General features: G+C 38.7%; 1 protein-coding gene across 2 annotated transcripts in view; it reads left to right on the top strand.

Annotated features, from left to right (window-relative positions):
* Nucleotides 1-27,458, top strand: part of LOC136876200 (uncharacterized) — a 78,773-nt gene that overhangs the window by 40,701 nt on the left and 10,614 nt on the right. Inside the window, exons 3-4 of one of the 2 annotated variants that reach the window (XR_011018455.1) lie at nt 9,018-9,169; nt 21,620-21,732. Coding sequence is in view for 1 of the 2 variants with exons in the window: in XM_068228346.1 (XP_068084447.1) it covers nt 9,018-9,169 (152 nt within the window). In the remaining variant the exon portion in view is untranslated. The remainder of the gene's footprint in view (nt 1-9,017; nt 9,170-21,619; nt 21,733-27,458) is intronic. The other variant, XM_068228346.1, reaches the window with a different exon arrangement.

Below are 27,458 nucleotides of genomic sequence, written 5' to 3'. Positions count from 1 at the left end.
ACAAGTTCCATTTTACAGTCTGATGAAGTAAACAAACCAACAAGGTTATGTACAACAGTCAATTCCTAGCAACAAGGAAAAAGGCCATAGGCATGAGTCATTGAACAAGCATTAATTTCAAACAAGCTCATAACTTAAGGTCACAACACTTCCACATGTTTTGCATAGGATTTAAAACACAATGGACCTAAAATATTAAGTTGAAATTTGTGTTCTGTGTATGTTCACCATAGCCAAGTCCTGTAATTTTAGAATTTTGAAACCAGCAAGGTAAGCACCCGCATAGCTTTAGCCATGTTGATATGTACAGTACTAATTAGATCATTAATCATAAGTATTAACAAACTCCTTTCAACTCTCACCCATGAACCTTCTATGCTGGCGTAGCAGGGGGAGAGGTGATACTCCCACGTGGCGCGTCCCAGGTGGTAGATAGGGGGTTTCTAACCGGCTTGCCGGCGGACTTGAGGGAAATAAAATACCTCTTGTGGACCAAACACACAACCCCCTGTGGGTTGGGGACACAGGCGAAGAATGCACCCACGGTATCCCCTGCCTGTCATAAGAGGCGACTAAAAGGAGCGACCAAGGGATGATTGTATTAGAACCATGAAACTACTTGTGATTAGTACCACCACGCGGGGAACACTATGGATCACTTTTACTTGCGCGTAGTACCACTATGTTAGGTACGAAATAGGTTTGTGATTAGTACCATGCAGGAGCACCATGTGGTCAGCCCCCCACTTAGAGTGCACTGTCGGCTTTTACAGTACCTGTGATTAGTATCACTATATGAGCGACCCCACGGTTCTGGCTTGCCTACGATTAGTACTCACTATATGAGGAACACCACGGGATAGTATGAGTCCCTGTGGTTAGTACACTTATATGATGAACACCATAGGTTTGCGTTGCCTGTAAATGGTGCTGCAATGTGGGAAACACCATAGGTCTGTATTACATGTGTGAATTTCATTACCTGTGAGAAGTACCATAATGTGTGGAATACTGCGAGTCTATGCTACTTTTGATTAGTACCGCACTATGACATATACCATGGTTTTACTTTCCTAGCGATAAGTACCATTATGAGAGGCTGAGGCTAGGATTTTGGACCCCTTTAGACTGCAGGCATCATTGATTCAGTATTGTGCTATAGAAGCTGTCCCTTGGTCAGTAATACTATTATTTTATGTCAGTTTCTGTCAATGTGAGGCATTGCGGGTCGGATCCATTGATTGTTTAAATTCATATCCATCCATTCATTCTTTGTCCTCACGTTTTAAATTGTGGTCAGTAGAGGATTTTGGACTTTTTATTTTTCATTACATTTTGTCTCATTTTGTACCATTAGGTGCCAATGACCTAGATGTTAGGCCCCGTTAAACAACAAGCATCATCATCATCATCATCATCAACTCTCACCTTGTGGCAACCAATAAAGAAGTCCAGTGGGATCGTATGCAGCAGACATGATTGGGACAGAAGTTGGAATGTTAGGCTGAACTCTTCCCTCACTCGTAGTAATACACAAGACAAATTTTGTGGAGTTACATGCAAAGCATATATGGAACATGATAAAGTGTGTGTAAAGGGTGACTAAAATGAGGGCAGAGAGAGTGTTTACACTTGCTGAAAGTTCTAGATCAGGTGATGATGATGTAGGTAGACACTCGAATGATCGCCAGCACTTAGTGTTGCTTGGAGGAGTGATGAGGTGAAAGAATGATGTGAAGTTGCAATGCCATTCAAGAGGGTGATGTCTTGGAGAGTACAGGATTGAACGGGTAGGCTAGTTGTTCCGTTATACAGTGTGGCATTGGTTTGAAGTTGGTTACATACAGTACCTTGGATATCATTGCCTTGAAAGGGTAGAAAGTACATTTTATGACCAAAAATATATAATGGGAGATTGGTGGTAATGTTAAAGTGATATTACAGCTATAAAATTCCAAACCATTTTGGTTGTAATCAAGAGTGCTTGTATTAAGATGATCAAAGGTATCTGCTTATTGTATGAAGTGCTTAGATCCTGCAGTAAACAAATTAATGTTTCACTACAGGAACTTGCTGGAAATTCAAAGGACATCAGTAGAAGTCCAGAAGAATGAGATTTGAAATTCTGGGAAACGATAATTCATTTTGATATTTGCAGCAAGAGGCACACACATTTTTTATAACTGTAATGCAGGGCTGATAACCACACTGTGTTTTTGCCTATTCAGAAGCATGAATATACATAAGTGCACAAATTATTCAACTTTGGATTAATGAATTAGCAGTGTATTTTCAGAAAAGTAAGCTAAAAATAAATGTCTAATATAGGAAAAGTGGTGATCATTATTTTGAGGGTAAAACTTGAATTATCAGTCCCTCTTTTACAGTAGTCACAGATGAAAAAGGAATAGTTCTGATACATTTCAGAACAAGGTTTCTGTAAAAAGGGGAAGGCCATTAAGTGTAGAGAAATGAGACTCCCTTGACTTCACAGCCAGATTACTATCAGAGTCACTTGAGATCAAGAGTTAACCAAGGGTGGTTGTTTAGGAAACAAGTAAACTGAAGTAGACTCAGACAGGATCCTGTAGTTGTCACTGCATGCTCAAATTGTGAACCATTGAGCAAGATGTTTCCTTCTCTCCATATTCAGGTGTATCTAAATTGCATGCTTGTAAAATATATTCTGATGCTGTCATACAAAACAACAATGCTAATAGCTCTTTTTTATTTAATCAAAATCTGTGCTCACATAACTTTTGTATAAAGGAAAGATGACCAAGCGAATTACTGCGCGGTTTGTGTCTTGTAGCTGTCGACTTGCATTCAGTAGATAGTGGGTTCGAACCCCACTGTCAGCAGCTCTGAAAATTGTTTTCCATGTTTTTCCAATTTCATACCAGGCAAATGATGGGGCTGTACCTTAATCAAGGCCGTGAACGCTTCCTTCCTACTCCTAGCACTTTCCTATCCTGTCGTCACTGAAAGACCTATCTGTGTCAGTGTGACGTAAAGCAAATTGTAAAAAATAAAAATAAAGGAAAGCTGTATAAAAAATATGGTCCATAAATTGCCTTGGTCCAGCAAAAAAAAGCTTTATTCAGCCAGATGACCAGTTGATATTGGGAGTGCCAGTTGGTCAGAGTAATAACTCTTCAACTTTAATATTTGGATTTCACAATCAGGTTCTCTTGTCCTCATGTCATACATATCCTTAGTTCACCTTATGATTTCTATGGTTTCCAATTTTCACACCAACCAAATGCTGGGGCTGTACCTTAATTAAGACCATGGACGCTTCCTTCCCATTCCTAGTACTTTCCTATCCCATTGTCGCCATAAGACCTATCTGTGTCGATGCGATGTAAAGCACATTTTAAAGCAAAAATCACCTTATGAGGCTGGGTGAATTCTGTTCCAAACCTCAGAGCTGTACTGAAATTAGATGCCGTTATGCATCATTACACCAGGCGCCAAAAGTTGATTTTGAGATATTCGCGTTTAACTTTAGGTTTATGTGTAAATTCGAGCAAACATAATTTTGTTAAACATGGTATTTCTGGTGTTGTAGGATAATAGATTGTACCTTCTCACCAAATTTCAACATTTTTATACTCACAGTTCATAGACTTTCTTGAAAAATTGGCGCTTAGTCTACTGATGCAATTTGAGGTCTTTCTTGCGTAAGAATAATGCATCACAATGTTACACCAATAACCCTTTTGAGTATCTACTGAGTTAGACTTCAAAAAATATGTGACCGCAGTTGTGATTAAAACCTGAATCTCCCACTGCGCTAAGTGCTTGAACCATCGCGAACCGCACCAGAACTCCGGCACATCATTCAAGTTGTAGATGGAGAAATTTTAGAAGGGGAGCTATTCCCTAAAGTCACTGGTATAACCACTGATTGCTTTGACGAATTTCAACTGACCTGAGTCAAATACAAATGGTAAGAAGTGAGCCATTGTAGTCTATACTATGCAATGCATATTTTTTATGGATTTTCCTTCACGATAGGCCTATTATGCTCTGAGAGAACAGTACTGACGTGATATTTTCAAGCCTTTGGGTAAGTTTCATTCTGCTAAAAACACACATTAGTTGCTGAGTAGAATAGCAGACTCTCATACCATTAGGCATCGTTGACCTAGATGTTAGGCCCCTTTAAACAAACATCATCACCATAATCATCATCAGAATGCCAGTCCCTTAAACTAAGTAAAGGATATGAAGGTCAGTAGATGTGGTTATTACCTTATTTCAAGACAAATAAAGCAATTCTGAAAGAAAGTATGGAATAATTACTTATCTCAGTCGAAGAGAACAAGAACAAAAAATGTGATTTAAAATATTTGCTCCCATAAATTCATATAAAACACTGGACAAGTAATAAGATTGTTACTCTCAGTTTATTCAATCTCAAAATCAGGTTCTCCATTGAATCAATCTACAGTATGCCATCCATGATGTCAGAATCTTCTTGAAATTTCTGCCTGCAGTTTCTCATCACATTTCCATAGTCTTCTGCAGTGTATAAACGCTGATGAAAGTTGAGGGCACGCTAAATATCTGCTAAGTAACTGCTTTCATTATTCTGATCTGGTAGTCACTGATTTGGTGCGTATTACCTGGCATAACATGTTAAAACACTGTTACAGTGAAGCCTTTGCAGCTTCTTCAAATAAATATATCGATACAAAAATATTAGGGCCTACTTACATTGCAGACTACCGTGTTAGATACCGTACAACAATCTCATTTTGAATGCTCTTCTAGAGAATGATTCTCCGACGTAACCATTTTAGCAAGCTGCATTAGTAGCATTGTCCTTCTCCTTCCTTCCGGAAGCACTTGATACATTGCTGAACTTCATCAATTGATAAACCACTCAATGTATCATCACGTCAATAACTTAGCACTATCAAAAACACGGGCTCCCTCGCTGTCATCCACGACGCAATGTGAGGAATGAGGCGCTTGGTCTAATGATGCAAAATGGAACCTCGCATAGTCTACTGATGCAATTTACAGTTTAACTGATTCCTGATATGTCACTTAGGTTTTTGGTTTACTGACAACTAATGCCCTCTTGTAAGACAGTGGAGAATTTATTATAAGTAGTTCAAGATTTCTTCTACAAGATAGTGCTAAAATCTCAATTTTTATCAAATGGCACTTAGTCTATTGATGCATAACTTCATCCAATTGTCAAATGATCCTAGAATCAAATCCAGGGCCTTCATGTAGATCAGACACAGGGCAGATGGAGGCATGCATAATGGTTGACGTAATGAATAGGGATGACTCCTAGCTGTGATTTTACTGTAGTTACTCAAAAGTTTATAGTAAATTTTACCAAATTTACTTTAGTTATTTTCATAATCTCTGACTTGTAATGTTTTCACTTTACAATGGCGAAAAATGAGGGTATCCTCCTATTCAATACATCAATACATTAAATGAAGTCAGCGAGAAAAAGAACATTCTACTTGAAACATTCATTCCATACATTTGTCAGAATTTCCATAACACAAACAAACCCCACCTCCATCTCCCCGACTCACCACCACTCCCCCCCCCCCCCCCCTCACACCAACCCTCCCCCTCCGCTCCTTCCAACCTAGCAAACACAGCCAAACCAACAATAGACTCGATCACGCGACTGAGACCATCACTTTGTGAAGGCCACACCATTCCAGCTTTAGAAGTCAGCGAGTAAACTAACATCCTCTTGAAACATTCATTCCTTATATTTTGCCAAACAAACCCACCTCCATCTCTCTAACTCAACACCCCTCCCTTCCTCAAACCAGCCCTGCACCTCCCCTTCCCCCTCCGCTCCTTCCATCCTAGCAAACACAGCCGAACCAACGATAGATTCGATCACGCGAACGAGACCGTTACTTTGAGAAAGCCAGGCCACTAGAGAGGACAAGCACCTACTGCACACCGTAAGTTTAAGCTTTCTTCACAACCATTCCACACTTTTTACTTATCAACCCATGTTTCTCATACAACCTCATTTTTTTCCATTACAGATTAGAACTTGATTGACGGTTTCCACTAGATTACTACAATTTACTATGCATCTGTCTTCTACCTAACACAGCTTCTCATATTTTTATATGCAGCCCTTCCGACCCCTCTATAATAAGGCAAAACACCAGCCAACATTATGAAACAATAATGAAGAAAGGGACCGCTAGATTGAGAAGATATTGTATGATGTATTGAATAGGAGGATACCCTCATTTTTCGCCATTGTAAAGTGAAAACCGTCAATACGGAATGATTCTAATATCTTGTAATTGTAATGTTTTGGTTCAAGATTTACTTTAAAATAGTGCTCTAATAAAAATACGGTAATACAGTTTATTCAACATTTAACACAGTTTGAGACACATTCAGATTCAACCCACGTAGACCAGACTATAGGGTCTACTTCTGTGTTTGTATAATGTTCCTTGTCTACTATCCTTTTAAACCTTATTTCTTGCTATTTCATTTTGTCTCCCATTCTTGCATTTATCTTTCTCTTTCTCCTCCTGCATTATCAGAAAAAGTCCCTCCCATTGTCTTATAATAGAAAAATCAATACTTCCCATAAGGCTATTGAAACTTGATGTCAGGGATGCCACTGATGCACCTTCCCATACTTGGCTGCCCCAGTTTCACATTTGAGTACTGTGAAAAACAAAATTCTTATTGACTAAAAACTTTTGTAACTTTTCCTGATCTAGTCCAAGCATTAAAATTTCCTGTTGAGTTATGTGAACTCCAAAAGGATAATTGATAAGCTCCATCAGCATTTCCAAGCAGCAAAACATTCCCGTCAGCTGATACACACTCCTCCAATTCAAATTCTAAATAACACAAGGGTCCTGAATTTTTGAAAGCAATTATGGTTGCTTTATGGTAACCGTCAACACCTTCAGATATTTGGACATCCCAAGAATTAAAGTCTTCACATAAAACACCTTCAGTTCCCAAACCCAACTTTGGAGCCTCAATATCAAAATTGGCGATACCAATTATCTCACTGTACTGAGCTGTAGGACCGGTTATGTTAGTATCGGTGTCAACATTACACATTTGAACCTCATTAAAGAAAGTGTCTTAAAAGTCTGCTGTCTGCCAGGTCATTTCATATTGATGATCTTTTGCTTGCATTGATCTTTGCATTCAGACAAGCAGTGTCTATACTATAAGGTTTGAAAAAATCACCAGAAAAACACATCCTACTTAAATCCACGTCATGGTAAGCACAAAAAACATGTTCACCTCGACTAACAAGCGTTTGAGGCCAAGATCTCCCTGCAACAGTTATATTATCAACTTGTATTTTATCTTCTAATCCTCTGTGCGTTAAATCTAATATAACATTATTAGTTATACCGCTATGATGCAGTACTCCCTTAATGCGAATGCGTGGCTCACCAGATATCCTGTCCGGCTCCATGGCTAAATGGTTAGCATGCTGGCCTTTGGCCACAGGGGTCCCAGGTTCGATTCCCGGCAGGGTTGGGAATTTTAACCATCATTGGTTAATTTCTTTGGCACGGGGGCTGGGTGTATGTGTCGTCTTCATCATCATTTCATCCTCATCACGACACGCAGGTCGCCTATGAGGGTCAGATCAAAAGACCTGTACCTGGCTTGCCGAACTTGTCCTCGGACACTCCCGGCACTAAAAGCCATACACCATTTCATTTCCTCCTGCATAGCCACAACACTGAAGGTGTTTCAGGAAAAGTCTCCTCCCTAATTATGGATGCACTCCTTTCTATCCCACAAAGAAGCCAAGAAGCAGAAGCAAATAATATTAATTAACAAATAGAAAAAATTAAGATTGGCAAGGATAGAGTCCATCCATAAACATTGTGTTGTGTAAAGATGTGGAGGGAGTTGTCATTCTGTAGAGTATTTTATGTTTGTCAATTCTCCTCTCTATTGCTTCATTTACCCACACTGACATGACATTGTTTTTATTGTTTGAATGTCAGATGCTATATTCCTGTCTTTTGTGAATATACATTTGTAACAAATGGGGGTGTGGGGGTGGGAGGATGAATTTGTGGGATCAAAACAAGAAAAAATGTCCCAATGAACATGTGTCCTACAGTGCATTTGTACTGAGATGCAGGCATTGCACTCGGGCGCTACCATACTGATGGGTTTTTAAAATCTGTTTTGTTCACCAACCGGGCCATGTTTGGAAGAGATGGCATCATAAATTTGCATAAAACACACACCAGAGCAGGCTGAAAATTCCCATGGTATGGTTGTCTTTAATCATCAACTGCACTTTAAACTCAATGTGTGGTGTGGTATTATCCATGATCAACTAATCGGCCCATACATGCTACCCCGACGACTGAATGGACCAGCTTATGATGGCTTCCAGCACACTTCAGTTTGCGTGTGTGCTAGTTTTCAGACAGTATCTTCCCACAACAGTTGATTTGGCATCGAGGTCCAGTGCATTGGCCCGCTCGGTCTCCTGACCTTAATCCACTGAGCTGGGGACACATGAAGAATGTACTATACACTACTCCAGTTAACGACATCTCTGACCTGGAACAATATATCAATAGCAGTTGTGCAGCTATTCAACAGGACCTAGTTGTCTTCAGTTGTCTTTGCTATTCCATGCCGAGGTTGCTCATGGTCGACACAAGTATCTCCTGTGATATGGCAGTGTATGTCCTGTAACTCTGATGCATTTAATAACTCAGTAACAATGCATTGTAGGACATATGTTCATAGGAACCTTTTTTTAAAATTATTGTTTTGATCCCAGTAATCACTATCTGACATTTATTACAAATGTTAAGGTACACCCAATATACTGTAGCTGATGCTAGCTGGAATGTTCTGAGGTAAATACTGGCATTATAATTTTCTGAAGCAAGCTGTAATCCTCAGCAAACTGTTATTAATTTTTAAAAAATTGTTTTGTAATGTACCTTACTCTCTCAACAATTCTATATTTAATGATATCTTATGGGTTACAGGTGACAAACTCAACTATTCTATTGGCTTTAATTCACTAGTGACACAAGTTTGGTATGGAACCCGTGAGTTTGAGAATAACACTCAGCAGTTTCAAGAAATGTTTGCTTTCTGCAGTTCCAGATCTGTGAATAAACCACTTTGTGTTATTCTTGTAAGTAATTAAAAATAAAATATTGGGATATAACTATGTGACTTCATTATTTGAAGTATGGAAGTATTACGTACAAATATTTACAACTGTTTACATTGTCACAAACGTCCCCAAGATCAGCTGGTTAGGTTAAGACACGGATATATGTTATCTGAAAATTGTTGGTATTTATTTGACCTAATTTCTTTGTCTTTGTATTTGTATTTGTAGTAGTAGTAGTAGTAGTAGTAGTAGTATTGGGGAAGGACATGGGAACCCACTTTGTTATTTTCCCAAGCATGTATATATTAAAGGTTATGTTGGTCGATGCAGTGTCAGTTTGTGCAGTGAGACTTTTGAAACGTGGAATGTAAGAGGTCTGTTAGAAATTGTTAAACTAGCAATTGTTGAACAGGGAATGATGCTTCATAGAATGGAAATCCTTGGTATCTATGAAATCCACTGGAGAAAAGGCAGGACATTTTATCTCTGAAGAATGTAATGTAATAGACTTCTCTGGAAATTATCGTAATCACAAAGACGCACACAAGAGATGCTGTTAATTGCATACACTATTTTATTTACAAATTATATACACATTATACACACACATCAGTAAACCACCATTTTGTACAAAACACTTCTACGAAGAAGAATAAGAAGACTGCTACATTAGCATGTCAACCAAAATCACAATGTGAGTTCACATGACTAACGACTTTCACTAGCAACTCTCGCTAACAACTCTACTCCAACTCCCAAGACTGCCTCTTTATTTACATTGCCTGCCCAGGCTTCTAGAAAAGTATGACACAACATTTTTTCTTGTAATTTCTAGTCTCTCCAGTAACCTATTTACAAATGGATCGAATGTTCTGTAACTCTCTAGTACCAAAAATATGTTGTTCTGGACTAATATCCTATGTTGCACAACATTACATTGGATTTATACATCATATTTACAGGTAATAATAAATTATATACTATTAATTAAGCATTCTTACATTAAATAAACTCTTATTAATATACAGCAGATATATCATGACATTGCCTCACATGTTTTGTTACACAAGGCAGATCATACAACACACCAATAATACCCGTACATAACTACGCAAATAATGATAATACTAATAGACGTAAAGTTTTTGTATGAGTATTTTTCTGTCAATGCTGTCAAATGCTTTTGCGTAGTCGATGAAAATGGCATACAGTGGGCTGGCTGGTTGTGTTAGTGTGCTGTCTATTTCACCTATGATTTCTTCGATGGCCTGTAAGGTTGATTTGCCTTCCACGAACCCATACTGGCTTGGTGGTATCTCTCTTGCTATTCTTGGTCGTATGCGATGTAGTATGATCTTTGAGAAGAGCTTGAAGATATTACACTCCAGTGTTATCCCCCTGTATGAACTGGGGCTGTTCTTGCAGCCTTTTCCTTTGTATAGCGTGATTACTTTTGCCTTTCTCCATATGCTGGGTATTGTTTTTCTTTTCATGCATTCGTTGAATAGTAAGGTCAGTGGATCTATGATGTCTGTCAGTGTTGTCTTTAGGTGTTCGTTGTGAATCCCATCTGGGCCTGCAGACTTTTTGGACTTGGAGTATACGCATGCACAGAAATGGCATCCCGACATAAACAATCAACACTGCCCCACTCCAGTACTGAAAGGAGGGGAGTGAGTGAAGGGGTAGTGTTGAAGGTCACTCTAGCACAGAAAACGAGGGGGAAGGGAGTGAAGTGGTAGTGCTGAAGGCACACTGTGTGTATTGCTATATATCCACCACTGTGCCCATTTTAGTCACATCAGTCTTGTAGCGGGCTGTGTACCGGCAGCAATGCATTAAGCGAGGAGGTGTGGGGGGGGAGCGCAACGCTTTGTTTACATTGGGACACCATTTCTGTGCATGTGTGTACATTACACATTTCTTCACTTCAACCGTTGTGATAGGTTGTAATGTGTGTGTTGGTATGTCCTTTATTTCAAATTCATTCGATATTTTATTTCCAAATAGTTCCTGGAAATGTTTCGTCCATTGCAGTGGATTGACTGCTGAATTTTTAGGCGCAGTTTTGTTTAAGTATCCTGTAGGGTTTTTCCTCTGCCTCTTCATCAGTTTTCTCTCTTCCTTTTGACTATAGTCTTTTTTCTTCTTCCGTATTAGCTCTTTGTATTTCCTTCTTATTTCTGCATATTTCTGGAGGTAGTATTGGTTGTTTCTGGATCTGGCTTCATGTAGGGATTTCAGTGTCATTTGCCTTGCCTTGTAGCATTCGCTATCGAACCATCTTTTAGTTATTCTTTGGTTGTGTGGTTTGGTTGTTGATGACAGGAGAATGTTTTGTAGTGTAGTCATGGCTTCGTCTAGATTTCCTTGTTCGATTTTTTCCTTTATTTCCGGTATTGCTTCCTTTTTCGCCTTCCAGAGCTCCTCATCTATGTTCGTTGAGTGTCTTATTTGTGTTTCTGGGTGTTCTATATGCTTTTCCGTATTCAGTTGGAAATGGGTTTGAACTGGCGTATGCTTTCTGCTTGGGTTGGAGCCAACCCTTTGTTCCACTTCTTCGATCCCTTCGTTGCTGATAAATACCAGGTCATTCGTGCTCTTCCCGTTATGCGCAATGTGTGTATACGATGATATAGATGTTGATTCCCATAGGGAATCTGAAATATTTGTCCCGAATGAGTAAATTTATAATACCAATATAGTGGTCCGTTATTGGACATTATAAATTTTCCAGCTAACTCATTCCTGGTTGCCAGCATTTCGCCCTCGTGTGCTAGGCTGGGCTCATCAGTTGGTACCTAGCACACCTACCAAGACGCTGGCTAGTGCATACCATGGAGGCCACTGCATAGGCTACTTGGAGCCGCCGCCAGTGCCAATGCACTATGGGAGACTTTGTCTCTTAACCAAAAATTGATGCCTGCTTGGTGTGCTAGGTACCAACTGATGAGCCCAGCCTAGCACACGAGGGTGAAACGCTGGCAATCAGGAATGAGTTAGCTGGAAAATTTATAATGTCCAATAACGGACCAATATATTGGTATTATAAATTTACTCATTCGGGACAAATATTTCAGATTCCCTATGGGAATCAACATCTATATCATCTGACAGCCAAGCAGGCATCAATTTTTGGTAAAGGGACAAAGTCTCTCATAGTACATTGGCACTGCCGGTGGCTCCAAGTAGCCTACGCAGTGGCCTCCATGGTATGCACTAGCCAGCGTCTTGGTAGGTGTGCTAGGTACCAACTGATGAACCCAGCCTAGCACACGAGGGCGAAACGCTGGCAACCAGGAATGAGTTAGCTGGAAAATTTATAATGTCCAATAACGGACCACTATATTTGTGTTATGTGTGTATACTCCAATACCGAGTTGACTAGTCTCAGGCCATAGTCTGTTACGAAATCAATTACGCTGTCCGTCTTTGTGCATCTTTTGTCGATTCGGCAGTTGAAGTCGCCAGTTACCATTAAGGGTTTGTTGTCATTGAATGCTTCGATGGCTTCACCCAGGCTGTCGATTATATTTTCGGCACATGTGCTTGGGTTGAAGTAGGCTACTGTTATATTGATGAGTTTAGTTGATATCGCCATTGTGGTCTGTGCTTTTAGGATCGTCCTCATGGGTTGTAGGTGCGGCTTCACGAAGCAGCTTACCCCTCCCTCGGGTCGCCCTCTCCTTCCCTGTCTTGCTAAAATGTTTTCCTATAGAATTTGTCCACTTCCGCTTCTTCAGTGGTGAAGGTCTCTGTGAGCGTCACGATGTCGTATGTGTCCCATCTGGTGCTTGTGTCTACGGACAGTAGTGATTTCAGGCCTTCCGCATTCCAAAGCATGGCTTTCAGTGTAGTCTTTGTGTTCGTGTTGTCAGTTCCTGCCGTGGAGTCTGCGTGGTCTGCAGACGGTGTACTGCTAATGGGGTTGATTGGTTTCCTAATGGAACTTGTAGGGGTGAAAATTCACTCCTTTGGGCCAAAAGTTTAGGTTGTCTATCGTTTCCTTTTTGGTGAAAGGGGCTGCGATTCTGAAGGCTTTGTTCTGTCCTACAGTGATGATATATCTGGCAATATGATTAAAAGTATAGGTAAAAAGGGTATTTATTGCTTTCCTCCATTCAGTCTGCAGTGAACTGTGGAATACGAGATTATGGGCTCAAGATATTTATATTCATACTCTTGCACAAAAAGAGATCCACACTGGACTGCCGTAACTATCGAACTATTGCTTTGGTCTCACATGCCATCAAACTCCTATTACAGTAGAAGTCCGATAGCCCGGCACGTTCAGGACTGGCCTGGTGCCGGATTACCGAAAATGCCGGACTATCGAGCGGTACCTCTTACTACGATTAGGTTAAGTGTACAGCGAAAACAGCTGTAACAAGGCATTTTGCAGTAAAATGTTGATCAGCAGAATCATTAGTTTAATAACTTTAGCTCAAAGGGCAGTGTCAAATTTTCATTCAACACATTCAGTTTACATACATGTACTGTACAATATTTTACTGTGACTTAAAAAAATCTTGAATATCTTTTTGTTTTCGAGATCGTTGTCGCTTGGCATAAAAGTTATTTCTGATGATATGTAAATCAATAAGTTCAGTGGCTTTATAATTAGTATTACACTCAGAAAAAGTGATGAATTTATTTAGGGACTCTGCAGCTTCTGCCCAGCTGATTCTCTCCTTTTCTTCGGTTTCCTCATCTGAGTCACTCTCTTCAAGATTGTGTATAGGTTTAGTACACTTTGGATAATGTCCTCATCGGTTAGCTTCTGCTTGGTATGTTCATTGTTATCCATTTGAATCTACTCCGCGAGTTCCTCTTCAGATACGTTATCCAAAGGATTGTTGCTGGTTACACTTCTTACAACATCCAAAACTTCAGACACTGATTCGGGATGTTGTTCCTCCTCAACTGTCTGTGGTGTTGAATCAAATGTAGGATCCGCAGTTCACCAAATTTTTTCCCCAGCACCGTTGTAAAGTAACTTTTTTTACTTTAGCCCAGGACAGTGCGACAGCATAGACGGCATCTTGTACATTAAACTTTTTAAAAAATTCAGTTATATCACACTCTTGATTTAACAGGCTGCAAACGAAAGAACTCCTATAAAAACATTTAAAGTTCCGGATTACCCCTTGATCCATTGGCTGAATCAGTGACATAACATTAGGCGGCAGATGTGTAGCAAATATATTTCCAGAAACTAACTCAGCTACTGGTGGATGTGCTTTACAGTTGTCCAAAAGGATGGCTTTGCTGTCTTCTGGTAGACCAAGGTTTTTGAAGCTTTGCTTGTGGCACAAAATGATGAAAGAACCCGTCTTTAAATAGGGTGGCGGTCATCCACGCATTCGATTGAGCATCATAATGAACAGGCAAGCTCGTAATATTTTTAAATGCCTGAGGTTTTCTAGATTTACCAATTACAAAAGGAGTTATTTGGTGGCTTCCAGACACATTAGCACATAGCAAAACTGTCAATCTTTGTTTTTTTTTTTTTAAACCTTTAGCCGCCTTTTCACCTCCCGCAGCTAGATTAGATGTTGGTAAGCACCGCCATAATGGGCCTGTTTCATCAGCATTGTAAATCTGATCAGCTGTTAGATTGACTGTGATTATTTCTTCAAACTCGTCTTTGTATTTTTCTGCTGAATCTTGGTTTGCTGAAAGTGTTTCTCCATTTACATAAAGTCTTCGAATTCCATGCCGAAACTTAAAGTTTCTGAGCCAACCATCAGAAAAATTGCATTCACTTTCTGCAACACCTAAGTCTTGACCAAATTTTTTTGCCTTTTCAATAACCATTGGTCCCGTTACCGCCTTTCCTTCGGAGCGTACTGCACTGAACCATTTGTACAATAAGCTACCTAATTGTTCCAGTTTTGGTTTTTTTTAATGTTTGTCTGGAAGCCAATTTTTCAGTTGTTATCGATTGAGAAGCAAATTTCATTAGTTCATTTTTTGTTTTTTAATGTCGTAAATGGTTGACGAGCCAATATTAAATTCATTAAACAAAATATGTAATATGTATATATGTTCTTGATTTATGAATTTCATTTTCCGTATTGATATTTACCAATCGTCATAAAAGGAAAGAAAAATTCTACCTAATCAATACATTTATTTTCTTGGACTAGATTGTAATATTTTACAAGAAAATAAATGTATTGATTAGGTGGAATTTTTCTTTCCTTTTATGACGATGTATATATGTTAACGCTCAACGCTATGATAGCCACACGACGTACATGCAACAATGTGCAGCACACTCCTAACCATGCTCAAGGACATATCCAGCTCACACGTTTTCTAAAAATTACATGAGGGAATGCAAATATGAAGAGAGGAGCACCCACAACTAGCTTTCACTGATTTCAATATGTCACGCACAGCAACGTAAACCTCAATAAGGAAGTCTAATATAAACTAGCTTGTTTTTTATCATTGATATAGACTGAGTAAAAGCTATGTATCTGTAAACAGGTTATTAAACCTCTCGTTCTAATGAATACGACGTCGCCCGCATATTTTCGGCCCAACAATGCACCTTGAATAACCGTTGGACATGGTACTGGTATTTAACATTGGATATCTGAGCCTGACACCAGTATGTCAATGATTCTCCATAAACCCTAAGAATTGTATCCAATTTCAACCTCAGCAAATGGAACTTTTGTAATATGTGGTAATTATGGGGCCAGTGTAAAACCCTTAAACCCCATAACTGTACCATATGTATATATTTTAAGTATTTTTTAGAATAGTGGCAGTCACTAACATATTTTTCAGCAGTGATATAGACTGGGTATAAGCTATGTGTCCGTGAACTGGTCCCTGAACCTCTTATTCTAAGGAACACGACACCCCCGAATATTTTCGGCACAACAATGCACTTCAAAGATCTCATAAACCGTTTGACATAATAGTGGCTTTAACACAGATAACCTGACATCTGAATACCAGTGATTCTTGATCAACTCTAAGAACTGTATCCGATTCCAGCCTCAATATATGTAATATTTGAAAATAACACCCTTAACCCACAAAACTGTACCATATGTATATATGTTAACATTAAATAATTTTAGAATAGTGGTATCATGTTTAATTAATGGCATTCTTGTTTAATTTTAATTTTAGTAGTGTTTATTCTGTACAGTCGCTATTAAGTAAGTTCTCTAGCAGCTTAAGATGACCTATTTACAGGCCGAAACTGGTACTGTTTTTATGTAAATAATTGACACTATGTAAAATAAAGTATTGATTAGGTGGAGAACTCATCCTTCATACTTGTACTTCAACATACATTTTGATGAAAAGCTTTTATTAAAACAACCCAAGTAAGTCTGGACTGTGCCTTATCAAAGGCCTTCAGAGTGTGAAAAGGAGTGAGGCACCAGCCTGTCCACCTTGTTGTTCAGCATATATGGGAAATGCATCAGCTGAAGGCCTCTGAACAGCATATATGGTGGAATGTCAGTTGGTGGAGGGAGGTTGCAGAATCTATGTATTGTTGTTGATATTCTAGTGGAAAGCAGTAAAGATAAACTTCGTTAACTTATTGCAGCAGATAGAAAGCAGAAGTCTTCAGTTTGGTTTGGAAGTGAATCTGAGCAAAACCAAGGGGGTGGCTGTTGATAGAGGAAAGAAGCTTCAATTTAGTGGACATCTAGTAGATGTAGATGTCATTAATGAACTTATTTATCTTGGCTCCTTTTTGAACAATAATGGCAGCTGTGAGAAAGAAATCAGAAGAGGAATTGCTCTTGGAAAAGTTGCTTTGGACAAGGTCTGAATGATTTGGTGTGGCCGAACAATCAGTAAAAATCATTGACAGTGAAGGCCAAGGACATAAAGTGAATTGATGCATTTGAAATGTGTTGGCAGAAGAGGTTATGAATAACCTTAGATGGTGAAAAGATCTAACACCTCCATAATCAAAGAGCTTTGTATCCCAAATCAACTTTCAACTCTTGTTAGGCAGAGAACCTACAGTTCTTTGCACATGTTATAAGGAGAAGAAATGGCCATTAAAAACTAGTTATCCAAGGAAAAGTGAATGAGATCAGGCTGCATGGAAGAACTCCCAGAAGATGGATACACCAGATCAAAGATGCAATTCATGCACCTCTTTGAATGACAATCCACAAAGCAGAAGACTGTAGACAATGGCAACTGTTGGTTAATTCTATTGAATAGTAAATGAGAGATCTCGATACTCAGACATGAGTTATACAAGTGAAAAGAAGATATTATCACATGTCAGGAAACATTTATACCCTCAGATCTAATACACTGATGCAATGTAAAGCTGCAGGCATTGCCAACAGAAAATTGGATAAGTACCCTTGATATGCCCTTGCATTCAGACACAATGTGCTGAATAGATTGTATGGGAGGAACTTGGTTGCACAGAGGAAGTGGAATTTTGCCCCACTTGTTAAGAGACTCAGAATAGATTCCATGATTGGTCCGAATCCCTTTCCCCTCAAATAATGTTCAACTCTTACCTATGAACTACTCATTTTCAGCCCATTTTGGGTTTGAGCACTATTAAAATCTATAGTGCGTTAGAAATGACTCTCCACAGCAAGCAGTGCAGATTATCCGAGTGCATAGTTTGGGTGGCAGCAGTCTCTGTTCAGCGTCTGATGCAAGCGCACAGCTCGAGAAATTGTCCAACACAGTGAATCAAGAGATTAAAAGCACAACAGTTCTGTAATGGCATATTTCAAAAAGATAGACTGTGAACAAAGCCAAAGCAACTTGAAAAGGAATGAATTGTGTAAGTATAACAATTGTTTCATGAAATGTATGTGGACTTTAAAATGTCTAAAGTGAGGTATTTTGACTGTTGAACTGTACCCCTCCCTTACCGATAATATACGACATAATATAATACGCTCATCAGGAGATTTGAGGCGTGGACTGTGACTAGGAAGGGCCAAAGACACAGCCCTGAACTGGAAACGTCCCTCATTTAAAAAAAAAAGAACAGGAATGAGACTAAAACTACCAGCAATAAAATTCAAAATAAATTTAAATGAGAGTTTATTGATATAATTAAATTCAAAAGAAAATAAAAGATTTAGCCAGCAGTTAAATTTTAAAAAAGAACAAGAATACGTACTTGTGCACTGTTTATCCAATTGGCGTGCTGATATGCATGCCTGAGCACAGCTATTCAAGAAACCAAGCATAAATTATTCGTGCGATGGGACCACCGTCCCAAATACAATTTGCTACATAATATGGTATTAGGAATATAATCCACACAGATCAGCTGGGTCATTCTTTCTGTGAGATTAATTAAAAACTTTTCATACACATCTATTTAACTTCACATCGTCACAACAATGACCACAGATCAAAGCTCCCATGCGTCAAGGAGAAGAAAAAGGAAAGAGAAAAAAAAACCAGAGCAGGAATGATAATAATAAGATGAGAAGAATCATTACGTTACACAGAGAGAAACATCTCTGGACCAAAGAAAATAAAATTCAAACCAAAGAGAATCACAGGCAAGCGCATAACCTGAATATAAGTAAACAAACATGGTGGCCACGAGGGGCAAGCAAATGGCCGTGATGCAGACCAAAGCAAAATAAACACCACCATGCCGGCAACAAACATGAGGCTCAGAAACCAATTACTGTAAAATACAAATAGAGCTAACCGATATGTCATCCTTCCCTCTCCTTTCTCTCACCAACACACACCCAAACATTCAGACATTGCCGGTATCGGCAAAAGTACAAGCAGTTGCTCCAGTTAATAATTTCAACACAAACTCGTGTAGTATGACTCTCATGGTCACAAACAAAGGTCTCACATATGTCGGAGATAGTGTGCACGCCCCAGACAATTCACAGTAGAATAATAGGGACCCAGTGGTCATGCATAAATCCACCAGTTTACGCACTAGTATGACATGAATGGATCTCCGCGTCGACATGCAGGGCATACTTTCATTCGATGGCAAATACTTTACAATGTAGTGCACAAAAATAATATCAATTCAGAGACCCAGCTATGAACACATCACAATCACGACAGAGACAGATACACTGCCCATTCTCGCTGTAGAGCAAAAGGATTGCGTATCAATCAGCTATGAATGATAGCGAAAAATGTCAAAACGCACCATAGAACCAATATTAAAAACAAGAATTACCATACCTGTAATATCAATAATCAAAGCAACTAGAAGGATCGTAGTATGGGTCAAGTTAAATCTATAAAAAACCCATTTATGGCATAAAAATGCCACTCAAATGTGCGCAGGGTTCATGTTTATATTCCACACACATCACAATGCATAAAAATCGCTCCAAGGAGATAAAGGATGCATTCTCGCCGAAAGAATGATCTTCCGTGCTCATGACCGAGGGAGCTGCCCTCTGTAGTATAATGAAGGAAACATGTAACTCAGTCGAGCTAAAACTGATACAAGCTCTTTGCGATACGGGAAATATCATCTTTATGCACATGCCATATTAGCATGGCTCACTGTTTATGTAATCAGTTAAATGAAACCAATCTTCATTGGTAAAATATGTTCAGTCTAACATTTTCTTTCCATGATGATTAACAGATCTCTGAAACCACTCACAGTAAAAAATCCTCTTCCCTGCATCTGCCATCCTCAACTCCTGAACAACAGAAAATTTATTTGGACAAATATTTAGCTTCTTTCTTGCTGCCTAATGCACTGTGAAGACAGATATGCCTGTCTACTGTACCAATTGTCGCATGGATTTAGACAGACTTTTAAGAAGCCTTTCAGAAATGTCTAAAAAGTTTCTCTTCCATTAAAATTGATGGTCATCTGCTCTTTGCAGCATCAAACACAGCACTACAGCTACAAAATTTATTATTTAATTATGCACACTATTACGATGCGGTAGAACTGATTCAGGAAACTGTTTGTGAAATCTTTTTTTCACTGCGTCCGTGTATTTGTTACCTTCCTGGAAAACCCACTATACTAAAAACGTTTGCTCCTCTGTAGTAATTATCTCCCAAGCTGCTGACCACCTCCTCTGACCTTCATTTTAACAGCATCACATCCTGCTCGGGGGTCAGCTGGAGCATTGTCAACATCTGCAGTATCACCGCCAACCAAGCTCACTGCAAAGACTCTTTTCTAAATGCATTGTAAATCATTTCAAAATATTAAATTTTGGAGTTTCCACCATTGGTGGAGCCAACAGAACACACTCTCAGTTCGTACACTAAGTGGTTTTGTTTCCTTATCCAACCCTGTAGAACTGGAATTTTTTCAAAACCTTTCATACTTAACATTTGGTTCAAAAATTTTGACTTTGTATTAATATTTTTGTTTTCAAAGCTAACCCCCATTTAAAACCTTTAGGTAGCAATGTTTTAAAACATTTCTTATAAAATATCTTGGATCCTAGAAAAGAGCTCTTATCATGTGAAATTTTGATTTTGTACATCAAATGGTTTTGTTTTCAGGTCTTAATGACAATGACATTTTTTCAAACCTTATTTAACATTTTAGACATTGAAACAGCCATCATGTTAAATTTCACCTTCGTACATCAAACCCCCATTTAATCCCATAGGTGTGAAATGTTTTAAATAATTTTGTATTCTACATTAGGAAGGAAAGGAACAACCATTGTGTGAGATTTTGCTTCAAACATTGGACTGCTTTGGAAGAATTAATATTTTTCGTTTTCATATTTTCAACACATTCACTGCTAGTCCTTTAGACCTTTGAATCACCAAGGAGCTGAAATCATAATTGTCTAAGGAGTTCTAAAGGCAAGAATGCTTATAAGAGTCAGTCGCATGGGCTTGCAGAATGCTCCGATGCTGATAAGTGTTGCCAGCATTGACTATGTTAACCCCCATTTAACCTCCTAAGGGGTGAAATTTTTTTTAGATCTTGTCTTTTCGAACATCTAGCACATAGAAGTAAGCATCATGTGAAATTTTAACTTTGTTTGTCAAATAGTTTTGGAGAAAAATTTTGTTTTAAGACCATTTCTTATTTAATACTCTATACATAAGGAACAAAAGAGTAACCATCGTGTGAAGTTTCAATATAGTAAGTCAAACAGATTTGGAGGATTGAATACTCCTGGTAACTCCCAGTTAAACCCATTAGGGGTAGAATGTTTTAACATTTTCTTACTATGATGTAGGACCACTATGTGAATTTTTAACCTTGGACCTCAAATGGTTTGAAGAAATTAATATTTTTGTTTTTTGAGCTAATCTCCATTTAAGCCACTTGGGGGCGGAATGTTTGAAAATAGTTCTTATTTAACATTTTCATTTAAGTGGGAAAGTCAATAAACGCAAAGTTCGCATGTGGGGGACAGGAAATCCCCATTGTTATGTTGTGGATGAGCATGACTGCTAAGGTGAGTGTGTTCTGTGCTATTTCAAAAGCGAAGGTGTATGCCCCATTTTTCTTTGCCGAAGGGACTGTAACCGGGCTGACTTATCTGCTATGGTTGCTACTTCAGCTTAGTGATGACAGTGATCACTTTGTACTTCAAAATGATGATGATGATACACCATGTTTTCATCATAAGGTAAGGGAAGTTTTAAAACAGCACTTACCATAAAAATGGATTGGCAGTGTCAGGTGCTTTTGTCTGGCCGCCTTGTTCACCATACCTTGACATCACATGATTTTTTTCTGTGAGGTTATGTGAAGGAACAAGTTTTTATCCCCCTCTATCTGCAACCATTCCAGATATGAATGCGCATACCAGAACTGCCTTTTAAAACATTACAGTTGACATGATGAGGCAGGTGTGGAACAAAATGGACTGATGTTTAGATGTCTGTAGATTGACAAAGTGTACACACACTGTGAATTTGTAATGAATATAACAAATTTTGAGTTTTATTATACAAATAAACAAGTTCCATATTCCTACCACAATGTGCAGTGACTTGTTGAAACTTCGACAATCATTTTGAAAGACCCTGTACTACTTATACGTAGGTATAGTATCTAGGACTTAAAAGAGCTACCATCATGTGAAACTACGTTTTTCTGCATCAGATGTTGACAATTTTGGTTTTTGAGATCTTAACCCTCATTTAATCCCCTTAGAGATGATTTCTTTTTCCAAGCATATCTCATTTTACATTGACGATATAGAAGCACGTTAAATTTCAACTTTGTACGTCAAGTTATTTTGGAGAAATGAATTTTTTCAAATCGGTTCTAACTTCCATTCAAACCCGTTTAAGGGTATATACTTTAAGTCTGTTTCTTAATAATCTAAGATATAGATATATCATGTGAAATTTCAGTCTCGTATGTCAAACGATTTCAGAGGAACTAATTTTTCTTTTCCAGTTCTAAAGTCCTTTAAAACTCCTTAAGGGTAGAATTTTTAAGAATATTTCTTAAATAACATTCAGGACATTGATGAATAGCCATTATGTGAATTTCAAGTTCATAAGGAACTTTGTTTTTGTTTTTAGGTCTTAACACCTCAAGGGACGATTTTTTTAAAAATCTTACCTTATTTAACATCTAGGACGTAAAAAGTTATTTGAGATTTCAACCTTGTATGGTGAAGGATTTACGAGGAATTAATATTTTGGGATTCAGGCTTTAACTCTTTTTCACTTCCTAGGGTAGGAATATGTATTTTCAAACCCTTTCTTAGTGAGCACCTGACACATACAGGCAACTACATATGAAATTTGAACTCCCTACATTTGAGGGATTTGGATATACAGTGTGTGCACAAAGTCGTATACCCCTACTCATTATTTATTTATTTTTATTTCTATTGTACTTGCAATGTTTATTTTTGGGGAAAAGAAAATACACATTTTTTCCAAGAAATCGAGCAAAACCCACCTCACGTCATGTTGTGTTAATCAGAACAGTCACTTCCAGATGATTAATGACTGGCTCATCCCACAGCTGCAAAATGCAAGAATCTTAGATGTTGTTTGGTTTCAACACAATAGGGTGCTGGTTCACTTTGCAGTGGCTGTTCAACAACGTTTCAATGCAGTCTTTGGGAATCGCTGGGTCGATCAAGGATCGGACAATGATCCAGCTCCTCTTGGGCCACCAAGGAACTTTGATCTAACAACACCCGATAACGCACTCTGGGGTTACATCAAGAAACAAGTGAGGAAGCAGCTGTATGTTGGAATTGAGGATATGAAAAATGCTGTGTGCAAAGCTTTCTAGACAGTCACCCCAAGAATGTTGCTTAATATGAGCATCAGAACATGGCGGCATTTTCAGCAGTGCAGAGTCGATGAAAGGACACACATGGATGTTTTTTAGAGTCCTAAGATGTCAGTTTGAATTTAATTTAATTTAATTTAATTTAATTTAATTTTAATTTAATTTAATTTAATATAGGGGTATACAGACTTTGTGCACACCCTGTATGATCAGTCAGTGAGTCAGTGTGATTTCACTTAAATATATATATATATATATATAAACAGGCATAATGTATTAACAGACAGAAGATTGATACAAAACTCAAGGGTTTTCAGGCAAAAAGAAAAAAAGGAAAGGAAAAAGAAAGGAAGCAGAATAATGAAAGGATGAAGAGGAAAAAAAAAAAAAATTGAATGCATGGAGTTACTTTATGCAGTCCCTAGATGGCCAAAATTGATGAGGAGGACGAAGAGGAGTAGGAGCAGCAGAAGAAGAAGAGCATTATGCTAATTGTGAATGTTACATATTTCACCCATATCAAAGCACTATAATTAATTCGTTTTCCTTCTGTACCCCTTGTGGTTGGGAGGATACAGACGAAGAATACACCCACAGTATCCCCTGCCTGTCTAAAGAAGAGATTAAAAGGGGCTACCAAGGAATGATGAAATTAGAACCATGAGACTGAATGAAAATCCACAGCCTGTTTCCAATCATTCGACTGGGTCAGGAATGGACTGAACGAAGCCCCCAACTAGCAGCGAGGATAGGAATTATGCTGGCTACCGAAGCCTGTTGCACTCCTCTGGTGCAATGGTTAATAAATGACAGATGAAATGATATTGGAGAGTGTTGCTGGACTGAATTATGACAGGGAAAACAGGAGTACCCGGAGAAAAACCTGTCCAGCCTCCGCTTTGTCCATCACAAATTTCACATGGAGTGACCAGGATTTGAACCACAGAATCCAGCGGTGAAAGGCCCGCACGCTGTCACCTGAGCCACGGAGGCTCCAACCATGAGACTACTTGTGATTAGTACCATTACGTGAGGAACACTATGAGTCGATGTTACTTCTGATCAGTACCACCCTGAGAGGAACACCATGGGGCTATGTTACCTAGGAGCAGTACCATTGTGTGCGGAACACCACGGATCTGGGCGTTGCCTATGTTTAGTACCATCGTGTGCATTCCACCATGATGGGGGAGCGGGCGCTCGGTTGCATAGACTAGCATCTAGCGAGAGTAAGTGCCGAACGCTGCGCTCGAATGCGTTGGTTTCACTGTGTTCAGAATGGGTCTGCATTACCTACGAATAGCACCACTGTGTGAGGAACACCTATGGGTCTACATTGCCTGTGATTAGTATCACTATGTGAGGAACACCACGGGTTTGTGCTTCGCCCGTGATTAGAACCACTATGTGAGGAATACCATGGGTCTGCATTGGCTGAGAGTAGTACTCTTATGTGCTGAACACCATGGGTTTGTGTCTCCTGTGGGAGGTACCATAATGTGTGATACACTGTGGGTCTACATTGTCTATGTTTAGTACCACTATGTGAGTGACACCATGAGTATACGTGGCCTGTGCTTAGTGCCTCTATGTGAGAAACACCACGGATATAGCTGGCACCCATGAATAGTCCCACTATGTGAGGAGCACCATGAGTCTATGTTGCTTGTGAGTAGTGCCCTTATGTAAGGAACACCATGGGTCTGTGTTACCTGTGATCAGTACCACCATACAAGGAACCCTTTGAATCTGCATCACCTGTGATTAGTACCACTATAGGAGGAAGACCATGGTTCTGCTTTACCAGTGATTAGTACCATTATGAGGGGCCGGTCACCTGGATTTTCACCTCTTTAGATAATAAGAAAGGCATTTTGAATTGAAACCACTGATTATTTTGGTTTCACAATAATTTTATTCATCATTATTCATTTTAGATTCTAGTCAGTTGATACATTTTGAAGTTTTAATGTTCATTTCGTTGCACCTTGTATCATTAGGGGCCAATAACCTAGCTATTAGGCCCCTTGAAACAAGTCATCATCATCATCATCATCATCACCATCATCAACATCATCATCATTTTCCTTCTGTACGATGCTTTTCAAAACATTCTTGTGTGAAGTTCTGGGTCTAGGAACATGTTTAACAATAGTATCCTTTACTTTCCTGTCAGTGCACACAGCATAACTCTGTGTTTTTCATCTCATTACTATAAAAGAAATAAAGACTCTAGATTAGATGTTCATCAGTGGTAGTAAATATCAGTAGTTATGGAATTCATGTAAGCCTACAAAGTTTTTCACATCAAAGTTGGTGATAAGTATTCTTTCTTCTTGCTAGTGGTTTTACATCACACTGACACAGATAGGCCTAATGGTGACGATGGGATAGGAAAGGCCTAGAAGTTGGAAGGAAGTGGCCATGGCCTTAATTAAGGTACAGTCCCAGCATTTGCCTGGTGTGAAAATGTGAAACCACAGAAAACCATCTTCAGGGCTTTTTGTCACCGGTGGTGAGTTGATAGTCGGCGGAATCATTTTTGACTTGACAAAAGAAACTAAAGAACTAACATTTTTTGAAGAATTAGACTAAATTTTTGTTGTAAAAATTATGTAAAAATTTGTGTGTTTTATTTTTGATGAAGTTGTATTTTAAAGTATTTTCAGGACTCACTGAAGAGACAATTATTTTCTTAATCATTGACATTGATATTGGAGATCTCCAGTAATATGTTTTTTTGTAACCCTTTTTTGGTATCACCCTGTAGTGCCACGTGGAGGCTTCGATCACGAAATCGCTGAGTTTTGCAATCGAAATCTTTAGAATGAATTTCCCACATTACCATATTTGGTGCTATAATTCTATTGGTGAAAATAACACTAATTGGTATTGGTCAAACTTCGGATCGAAACATAGGTAGCTTCTCTGATTGGCTGTTTGAGTATTTCCCAATTTCCGGCTTTTTGGCTCCTTAGCAAGAGCAAGGCTCTGTTCAGCATCTTTGGTTTTCGTACGTCGTAACGATCGGACGCATCTTGTAAGGTGGTCCGCTCATCGGCTCCAGCCATCCCGGGGTAAGCATGTTTTCTATTTTCAAGTGTTAACTTAAACTGTAAATTCATTCGTTCGGAATTTGCCTTAGACCCTGGTTTTCACCGCTTTTGATTTGTAATGCCGTAGTTCGTCAACTAGGCATACCCTTTATTTTGGAGGCAATTCATTTTATTAATCTTTTGTATAATATGTAAACTTTAATTTTTTTTCTTCCAAGTTGCCTCCAGTAATTCCGTATCAATTTAGTGTACACCTGTTGAGCTTTGCGTCCCTCACTGATGTGTATTAGGAGAGAACTGTTTCTCTATAGGCCTCTGCGCTAAATTTAATTTCTGTTGTTCCCTTCTCTTGTAACATTTTTCAACTTGCCTTATATGATGTTTGTAATTAGGTCATTGTTCCCTTTAAATTTTCATTGTAAATTTCAACATCAAAATTATGCTCACTTATTTAAATGTCATTGTAACTTTGTGTAAACATTCACTTTCCTGAGAGAAACATTGATAGGAACCTCGTGGTTCGATTTGATTTTTTTTATTAATAATGTTATCTAACCTTGTGCACTTCATACCTTGATTCAATTCTACATGTTAAATAAATTAGACAAAGGGTTAATGTTCTCACGTTTCTTTCCCTACAACGTCGCGTAAGGTCTCGTCCTCTAGGGTTTCCCGGCCTGCTTCCCATACTTCCTTTCTCTAGTTGTCATGTTGGTTATCCTGCGAAGCCACGTGTTTGTAAAAGGTAAAATGTTTTCCTGTTTGATCATCGGCTGATGTCGCTCTGTAAGGTTTGTTATTTTTCATTATCAAATAATTACGTGTTTTAAATGTATCTTGTATTATGTGCTTCCTTCTGTTTAAAAGGGGGGGTTACATCTGATAACAGACGAAACAAGAAGGTACCGGTACACTATAAGGTTTGGCACAAGAATTGGTGGCTAGTCATCTGGCATTGCCATTACCAGAACGCCCAGAACCGGAAGAATTGCAAGGACATTGTCTAGAAAAAGTGTCTATTTGACCCACAGTAACT

The sequence above is a fragment of the Anabrus simplex genome, chromosome 6 (genome assembly GCF_040414725.1).
Source record: "Anabrus simplex isolate iqAnaSimp1 chromosome 6, ASM4041472v1, whole genome shotgun sequence".
NCBI lineage: Eukaryota > Metazoa > Arthropoda > Insecta > Orthoptera > Tettigoniidae > Anabrus > Anabrus simplex.
Note: the sequence above shows the minus strand (reverse complement) of the source record. Positions and strands in the feature narration are given on the sequence as shown.